At 45.3% G+C, this 9,842-nt stretch overlaps 1 protein-coding gene across 1 annotated transcript in view; it reads right to left on the bottom strand.

Annotated features, from left to right (window-relative positions):
* Positions 1 to 275: 275 nt before the first annotated feature.
* The window catches only part of Klf9 (Kruppel like factor 9), a 32,032-nt gene continuing 22,465 nt past the window's right edge, over positions 276 to 9,842 (bottom strand). The window contains exon 2 of the mRNA XM_004637162.2: positions 276 to 3,484. Within this exon, the coding sequence (XP_004637219.1) occupies positions 3,255 to 3,484 (230 nt within the window). The 3' untranslated portion in view covers positions 276 to 3,254. The remainder of the gene's footprint in view (positions 3,485 to 9,842) is intronic.

Here is a 9,842-nt window from a genome sequence, read left to right as displayed (position 1 = left end):
ATAAAATCATCTCTGCACTCATCAAAAAGTCCCAGGAGTACAAGGTAATGACATAAGATGGCGAAATCCTCTCCTTTTGCTACACGGAATGACTGCAACCCAATCTTTATCGTTTATTATTTTTATTTGGACAACATATATACATATGTACAAAATACCTACTGTCAGAATCCTCTTTTATAATTTGATTTACAAAAACAGGACAGCAAAATAACTTAGGTCACTAATACTGTACAAAAATAAAACTGATTCAACCGTTGTAAAGATCAGTGTCTTACAGTGTTACAGTCCGTTCATCCGCTGCCAAAGGACCTCCCGATCTACCCAGACTGATGAATGCTGTGCTACATCTAAGTGCAAACTGACAAACGGATCGGTTTCTGTAATTACAGCTACCAAATATAATTCTCAAAAGAAGCGTGATGGGAGCCTAAAGCCAGGGCATCATTCCACAATGGTGAAGGGCTTTCTTCTTCCCTAACAAGGAGAGGAGATAATCTTAACTCTAAAACTATTAAATTTTCCAGAATATGACAACTACTTACAGTATTAGATAAAACAGCTTTTCTTTCCTTTTAAACCCCTGCAATAGTCTTTCAAAAATTCAGTTTGGTTAAAAAAGTAAACAAAAATTACTATCCTGCATCTGGATTTTCGTAAGTTAAATCCATGGTCTTTTTAATATAAAAAGTAATTGTTTCATAGTTTTAGTGTTCAATGAACTCTAGTAGTCCTATTTGAACCATACCTTGATGTAGTAAATCTAATTCGAATGCTGGTTCCTGTTTTGTGACATTGTAAAACAGGACTTATCACAAAGAATAAAAAGCCTTGATTTTCTATGTTACGTTACTGTAACATACAAGAGAATATCAAATGTCTCTGTCAACAACTTGAGAAGGCAATTACCAACTTTTTTTGGGAAGTACATTGTGCATTTTTTAAAACAAGTTGCTGCATTTGTATCCATCTAAGTGCTTGACAAAAGCCACATATAGATTTACTCTTGCAACTACAAAGATTGTCTTTCACTGACTTGACTTTGTTTTCCTGCATTTCTTTCTGTGAGGGAAAGCTGAGTTTTTACAAGTTAGCAAGTTGCTAAGCAACCCCAAACTCCTAGCTCACTAAAAGGCAGCGTGCAGGGTATCCTAACAGAGCCTTCCCATGAGCTCAGTAAGAAATAGGCAGTCCAACCTATTTCGTATGGAAGAACAGATGTCCTTGAAACTTATTTTGGACACAGAAATTAAAATTTGGTTTAAAATAAGCGTTTCAAAAATCTGAAACAGAGGTAGAAAGTGTTCTTTATTTTTCCTGACATGTTTTCTCGTGAGAAAACACTCTCCTTTTTAGCCCATGGACTGCTCCCAGTCCTTAATGTTAAAAGCAGTTCTCCCCTTAGAACTACTAATACAACTACATTGGTTAAACAAAAAAACACCGTGCTAGTGATGGCTATTGTATTGGAAGTCGGAGTCAGCCGTGACCTGCGCCTGCTGCAAGAGCCCATTCCAAACTGGAAGAAGCAAGATGCATCGGGTGAAATGATGACCTCGCAGCCAGGTGGGCACCCTGCGCTTACACAACCCTTTTGAGAGCACAAGGGTAAACTAGAGTGCACCAGAGCTCCCTATTTGAAACACCAGAGAAAATTGCCAGAAAGTGTTATTTCTGAAGAAAAAAATGTAAACATTTCACCCCATGGTCACTGCTGACTCCTCTGAGCATTTGAGGTTTGTTTTTTTGTTTTTAACTTGAAAACTTAGTTCATTTCTCTGGCTACATGAAGGCCAAAATTAAGTTTTCAGTAAATGGCCTAGTATGGATGTAGTGGTTTAGGCCTTGTAGACACCTAGATACGAGATAAATAGTGGTGAGGCTACCAATGTAAAAGGTACAGCGATGTGATTTCATTCCTATGTATTTCCTTGGCTTAAGATCTCTGAAAGGGCCTATTTTGCAGAGTCTCCTTTTGAGATTTTCCTTGGACATTTTGCTACTACAAAGAGGGATATTTTTCTTTTCATATTTCAGCTCCCTTTCCTTTTACATAATTCTTGCACCCGACAGTGGAAGATCTGTAGGAACATAGGAAGGATACCAACAAACCATTTTCCCCTTAAAAAAAAAAAAAAAAAAAAAAAAGAGGCATTTCAAAACCTCGTGACTGTTAACGCACCCATTCAAATAACACTGGACACAGCCAAAAGCTCCCTCTCTTAGTGGCATTATAGTATATGACAATGCTAGCTAAAAGGATAGGAAAATTTGGACAAGTTAATAGAGTTAAAATTCTGTGTGTTCTCGCTTTGTATTTTTCAAAGCATGACCCTCCTTCCCCTTCAGCATGTGGTGTGTTCTCCCCTACATCTCTACCATGATGTTTTAGGGAAAGGTATATACTGTAAAATAGATTATAACGTGGTGCAAACAGAATGTCTGCTTCTATCCTCAAAGCATGTATTTAACTTATTCATCCTCTGCATCAGAAAATAAAAGTGCAGCTTATGTTCAAAAAGTACAATCCATACAAAGCAAGGTTGAAAAGTTCCGTACTTAGTGTAACCTTTCCAAGGTTCATCTTGATCGGTATAAATTCGGACTCTGCTTACCCATTGACTATAAGTAACTTTTTTGTTTTCAAGTCTTTAGGTGACAGATCATGCTGGAGTAGATGTGCTCTTGCTTGCATAAAGACAGCTGTGCTATGGAGTTTTTTTCTGTTTAATCTCAAAAGTTAACGTGATTCAAGAGAGTGGTTTTGCTAATAAACAAACGGAAGCACACTCGTTATTACATTAAAAGGTAAGAAAACAATTCTGAGACAGCAAGCATAAAGGCCCAGGATCACTGTGTGATACCAAGAGTCAACTCACCCAGTCGGACATATGTACACCAACATGAACTGGAAATCTTACCCCAGTCTTGGCCTTACCCCCTTCCCCCCACCCCCCAAAAATAATGGAGAAAACAACCAAAAGCATTTGCCTTCCCTCCAACAGTCAGAGGCAGTTCCCAGAGCTGCCCCTGCATGGGGGCTGAGTGATGACTTTGATCTTAGGCTACTGTGTGCTTTTTTAAAAAACAACGCAGGGAAAGGAAAAATCAGAATATTGACCAAAGAGCAGTGACCTCCTGCTGTCACAGCGTGCCTCTTCTGGGGCTGGGTTTCCATGTGTCCGTCTGCCTGTTTCCTGGGAGTAGTTTTGTCCTTCGGGGTCCATCCCTCCCTGGCTGTGGTGGGTAGCACCTCACAACGGGTTGGCCAGTGCCTTTTTCGACCGCTTGATCATGCTGGGGTGGAACTCGGTGTGACGCCGGGCATGCTTTGTGAGGTGGTCACTCCTCATGAAGCGCTTCTCACAGAGTGGACAACGGAACTGCTTTTCCCCAGTGTGGGTCCGGTAGTGGCGGGTCAGCTCATCTGAGCGGGAGAACTTTTTAAGGCAGTCGGGCCACGTGCAGGGAAAGGGCCGTTCACCTGAGGGAATCAAGACAGGATACTGTTTAAGAAGCATGCCGAGGAGTTCTGAAGGCCACCCTAGGCTCCAGCCCCTAAGACTCAAAGGGTAAGGTCCCTGCCAGGAGTGTCATGGGCTGGGTTGCTACCCTGCCCGAGCCCCAGCACCTCAGAAAGTGACCACAGTTAGCCTCTCTCTCTGTACTGAGTATGTCCTGACTTCTTGTCATTACCGGGGTAACTTGGGTCCTAGCTTGCTGCTTCCTGGAGGCTCAATGTGTACCAGAAATGAGGAGTAGCAATCAGACTGTTTGGGCCACCAGGGGTGGAGAATCGTAAGCCATTCCTCATGGACAAGTCCTAGCTCAAGCCTGCTGTACTCAGTGGGCAAGACACTCATGCCAAAATGTATTTACAGGGGCTGGTGAGATGGCTCAGTGGTCTAAAGCACCTACTTAGAACAAGCTTAGCAAAGCACAGGGACCACGGTTCAATCCCCCAGCACCACATGCCAGCCAGCCCTGCCCCCTGGTGGGCTGAGCTGGACACACACACACACACACACACACACACACACACATAAATAAATAAAATTAAAACACACACACACACACACACACAGAGGTAACGTCATGTGCAAGATTTGACTGCTGACTGTTTAAGCAGCCATAGGACATGAATCTTTACAGAAGTTTAAAACAAAACAAAACAAAACAAAACAAAACAAAAAAAACCAAAATGTATTTACAAACAAATTCATTGAGTTTCAAAGCAATTGCGTACCAAGGGATGACCGCAGTAGTTGCAAACCCAGTATAATAAATAGCTATTCACATTGAATTACATTGCGATAGGTGTCACTCGTGATCCAGGGATGACCTAAAGTCCCTTAGTCACCCGCAAACATAGCAGCTGTGTTCTACATGAGGGGCTTAGATCTGACGGGGTCCTGGAACCCACACCTGGCAGATACTGCAGGACAATCTGGAAAGAGGCCACTAGGACTTAAGACCCTGAATGTGGGCCTTTATTTGATGTTCTCATGAGAAGAGATGGGAAGACTGGGAGACCGCGAAGACACAGAAGAAGGCAGCCTTCTACACAGAGATTAGCCTCAGAAGGGACCGACACAGCCAACACCTGCCTGGAACCTCCAGCTCCTGGAACTTGAGTCAGTATACTTCTGCGGTGTGAGCCACCAAGATGGTGCTCTTGTGTTTTGTTTTGTGGAACTGGGAGGTTAAACCCAGGGCCACCGAATTGAGCTACATCCTTGCCCATCTTGTACTGTAAGACAGGCTCTCCCTAAGTCACTGAACTGCCCAGAGTGGCTCATACTTGCAGGAAAACACACCACGTCCTGTCTAGTCTCTGGCTTGCTTACGGTGGCCTCAGCAAAGTTAGTACAATGAGAAATTGCTGAGAAACATCTTCTCTAAGCAAGTTGGTTGGTACCGGAGATTGAACTCAGGACCTTGCACTTGCCATGCCACTGACCTATACTCCCAGACCCAACTCTAAGCAAGTAAAGTTGATCTTTTGTACCCAACGAATCCCTCAGCAAAAAAATTTTTGTGTTTTCATTTTGTTTCATGAGTTTTCTCAGGGACCCAAAGGCCGCATTCTTTTGCTACCTTTCCTGGGATTAGAGAGATGGAAGGGAAGGGAGGCACCGGGCCCAACCTCCCACCTGTGAATGGAGATTCCCCCTTGACCTTTGAGCTCCGCAGCCACTCAGCATCTGGCAGCAAAACGTCTAGTGACAGGGAGCCCTGGTCATTAGGAGACTGCCTGGTTGTTCTTGAGCATTTCTGTCACGAACACTCCTTTACTGACGTGAAATCTGTTTCTGCGCAGGGCTGTACTTCAAGTCATCGCGTTGTCACACTAGAAATAAATGTGTTCCCTCAGCCACATCACAGTCCTTCAGCTATCTGAAGAAAGCCATCATGTCTTTGACTCCTCTTCTCCAGACTAAACAACCCCATTTTCTGCCACATTTCTCCTAACAAAAGAACTAGCACTATTCTAAAAGTAATCACAGAAGTATGGGCAGAGGCTTCAGGGATTCCGTGTATTATCTCACTGGATTCTCACAGGACAGCCCACAAGACTGCCCATTTCACAGATTAGAAAATGGAGGTTTGAAGTTAGATCACTTGCCCAGGCTCACGCTGCCAGAAAGTAGTCAGGGATGCTAAGCCTGGTGCTCCCAGCCACTCTGCTAACCTGCCTTTCGTGGGTCATGTTTCCATGATGCTCCCCGTTCCAACTGCTTTCCTCCAAATCCTGCTACAGTGCCCAGCCTGCTGGGAATGCAGCAAAAGGACAGTAACTGTAATACCTCCTGCTCCTGTCCTGACCCCGCCACAGTGACATCGGCGAGAACAGCCTGCATCCTACTCTGGGATGCATACAAGCAAAAGCCCAGCACTTGCTGCTTAAGAAGAGAACCTTATTTACAGCTCCTGGAACTGTCCTCACCTGCTCGGGAGCTGTCCGCCTGCTCCTCACACCTTTCCAAGCACAGCCCAGAGTGGCTGCTTCACAGACACAGGACACAGGCCGTGGCTTCTGCAGAACTCACAGACACACCTCAGTCGGTGTGAGGAGCAAGGGTTTTCTCCCTCCCTCCCAGCCTTCCTGGGAAGCTACCAAAGAAGCGCAGGCGCTGGGAGCTGTCCAGCAGGAAGCATCTGAGTCACGGGGGAAGCGTTCACCTCCCCATCTCTGTGTCTCTGAACCTGTGTATTTTTGTGATCATCTACACCCGACTATGTTTTGGAGTTTTTGCTGTTCTCCACGCACAGCAATGATGTAACAACTTGTATCATCTACATGCTCTTGTGGGAAACCCAGTGTGACAAGTCAATCTGCAGCCAACTCTCTATAAGTAGGTCTAGTTAGCAGACCACAGGTGGTGCTGGTACCCAGGTTGTTTTCCTTTTTGTTTTTTTTTTTTTTTTTGGTCTTTTTGAGATAGGGGCTCACCATGCGGCTCAAGCTGGCCTTGAGCTCACTTTGTAGCCCAGGCTGGTCTCAAACTCAAAATGATACTCCTGCCTCAACCTTTGGGATTACAGGCTCCCTGTAAGACAAAAGATGCTAAGTACAGATTGTTTTCCCTAAACTAAACCCCTAGTATATTCAAGAATATATAGATTCAGTACATAAACTGTGGCGTGAGCACTTTGTGATAAAAAAGCAGGTTTGAGCTACAGTTTGGGCCCTTTCTCTAAAAGGCTCCCCATCACTGGGCCAGTATATAAAGCCTCTGTGCTAAAGAACTACGGCAGCAAAGCAGAGGAGCAAGCCAGGGACTGCTGGCTCGACCCATGGAGGATGAGAGCCAGGGGACAATATGCACAGTGTCCCTGCAGGGGCCCAAGAGAAAAGTCAAAGAGCTTTCCCCTCCAACTCCACGAAGACATCAAGTTGAAAACTATCCTTTCACAACTCTTACAGCTTGAGTAGCGCTTTCACCCACTTTTTTTTTTTTTTTTTTTTTGGTGGAACTCGGGGTTGAACTCAGGCCCTTGAACTTGCCAGGCAAGCGCTTATTCTACTGAGCCATCTCCCCAGCTCCGCTTTCACCCACTTTTAACAGATGTTGAGCTCAAGGTGACACACAGATCATCGCAACCCAACAGGGCTGAGCTTCTGGCAGCAAGGACAAGTCAAATATGACTTTCGGCCTACTTGTGCTGCTGAGCAATTAATAAATGCCCAAACTTCCACACATTCATCCCTCAGCATCCAAAGGCACTGACTAGAGGATGTTCCTGACTTAGATGCACAACCATGGGTGCTCGAATCCTGTACACAAAACGGTGTACTATGACTGTGTGCAATCTAAGCACTTCTTGTTCCCCTGAGACGGGGTCTTGCTATGTCTTCTAGACAGGCTGTGGTAGTTCACTGGCTGTGTAAACTTGAGTAAGAAACCCCAACTAGATTGGGTCAGCATAGCTCTGGGTGTGGCTGAATGGATTTACCGAAGACCCAAGACCCAGCCTAGGTGTGCGTGGCACCAAGCAGTAGTCTTGCCAGCTGGATGGAACGAAAGGGAAACAAAGGAGGCAGGCTCGCTTCTGTTCCTTCAGAGGGGCTCCAGCCTTCACCTTGGAGCTTACCTCCTGTGCCCAGCATGGACCCCTCAGCCTCCTCATTCAGACTAGAATGGACACTACTGTGAGCTCCAGGCCTTTGACCAGACTCTCTGGACCTCCCACAGACAGGCTGCCCTTCTGCATGCTTACACACAGCTCTGTGGGTGGCCACTGTAAGCCCATCTTATAAAGCCTCATAGATTTGCAGATCTCACATTAAATGCTTCTCTACTAAGCACTGACTGCTACACTATTTATAAACACTCTGCACAACTCAGGCTGCCCTAGAACTTGGGGCAATCCTTCTGCCTCGGCCTCTTGAGTGCTAGTTCACAGGCATGCAGCACCGCACCCAACACAATTCTAATAGACTTCAAAGGAGCTGTGGTTACTAATTGTACCTAATATGAATGCTACTTAAAACAGCTGCCACACTGCATTGTTAATACAGGCAAGTGGGAAGTCTGTATATGTTTAATATAAGTCCACTTCCAAATAGTTTTCATTTGCAGTTGATTATCCACTGGTGTGGAGCCCATGAATACAGAGGGTGTGTGTGTGTGTGTGTGTGTGTGTGTGTGTGTGTGTGTGTGTACTGAATGGGTTCATGCTCCGGGTCACTCATCTGGACCAAAATCTGCTCCAAAGTTTCCGGGTTCCTGAAGAAGACTTCTGGGCTACTCTAGAATTAGGTTGAAGCAAAGTCCCTGCTAGCCCCAAAGCAGCATTCATGGGAAAATGTTTTTCTAAACGTGCTAGATTAGGGCTGGCCAGATAGCTCAGCTGACTAAAGCGCCTGCCTAGGCAGGCATGGGGACTGGGTTTCATTCCCAGGCCTGCTGAAATGTGTCAGAGAAAAGAGGGGGATTGAACCCAGAGAAATGAAGGGATAAGAAGGGATAATGCAGTCTTTATTAAATAATAGCTTGCGGAACTCTTAACAGTTTCTAAGCATGTAACAAAGATCTGCCTGGAAGGAAGCCGATAGCACAAAGGCCTTCTGATCATTTTGATTCTTCCAGATTCTTTGGGAAAACATTAGTAGCTTTACGGCGGTGAGTGACCTAAACCAGAAGGTAGCAAGTTACAGCCCACCAGCCCAGTCAGGCCCACCAGGAAACAAGACCATATGGCTGAAAGCACATCAAAAGAACATAGCCCTGGGTGTGGTGCCCCATGCCTGTAATTGCAGCACTGGGGAGGCTGAGGCAGGAGGATTGTTGTGAGTTCAAGAACAGCCTGAGCTACAAAGTGAGCTCAAGGCCAGCCTGAACTGCAGAGTGAGACCCTGTCTCAAAAAGACAGAAAAAAAAAATCATGGCAAGAGGAAGTTGCATGACATTTAAAATCTCGTGCACACATGTATAAAGTTTTACTGGAAGCACCACACTCATTCCTTCATGTACTATCTCTGGCCGTTTTTTTCTACCCCAGCAGTGCTAAATACTGTGACATACTGCATGAATCACAAAGGTAAAATATCTACTAAGTGTCCCTTTACAGCAAGTTATCTGACCACTAACAACAATCAGATCTGAACTTCTACTTTATTTACACCATAGGTTATAAATGCAAGTACCTTTGGGAAGGCTGGGGACATCACTCAGCGGTACAGCGCATGCCTACCGCATTTAAGGCTTTGGGGTTGATCCTCAGTACTACAAAAACCGCTATCTGAGCACAAGGGTACAGGCCCATAATTCCAGATGCTCAGGAGGCTGAAGCAAGAGGATTTCAAGTTTGAAGCTAGCCTGGGCAACTTTTCAAGATCTTGTCTCAAAAACTACAAAGCACTGGGGCGTAGTGAGTAGTGGAGCACTTGCACAGCATGCATGAATCCCTGAGCTCAATCATCAGCGCCTCCCCCCCCCAAAAAAAAAACCCCAGCACAGGTCTTCAGGAGCCGGATGTATAACAAAATGAGCACAGTGTTAGGAACTTGGATCAAGGCTGGAATCCACGGCCAACTGAAGAGTGCTTTTCCACTGAGAAGCAGACAAAGTCAACACTTCGGAAAACAGTGCTGGCCAGCGGTATGTGTGCTGGCTGGATTCAGCTTGGGGACACACAATTCACAGTCATCTGAAAACTCTTCAGCCGCTTTACCGCAATGGATAGTTTGCCTACAACACTCCTGTGGGATCTATCCCATCAAGTCAACAATAGGCACGGGCCAAGCTATCACTGAGAAAAAACAAATGATAGCATGGCATGAATCTAAGAAATTACATCACAGAGAGGGCCGGCCAGATAGCTCAGCAGACTAAAGC

The sequence above is a fragment of the Octodon degus genome, unplaced genomic scaffold (assembly GCF_000260255.1).
Source record: "Octodon degus isolate 3935 unplaced genomic scaffold, OctDeg1.0 scaffold00087, whole genome shotgun sequence".
NCBI classification, from domain to species: Eukaryota; Metazoa; Chordata; class Mammalia; order Rodentia; family Octodontidae; genus Octodon; species Octodon degus.
This window is presented reverse-complemented; position numbering and strand designations above follow the sequence as displayed.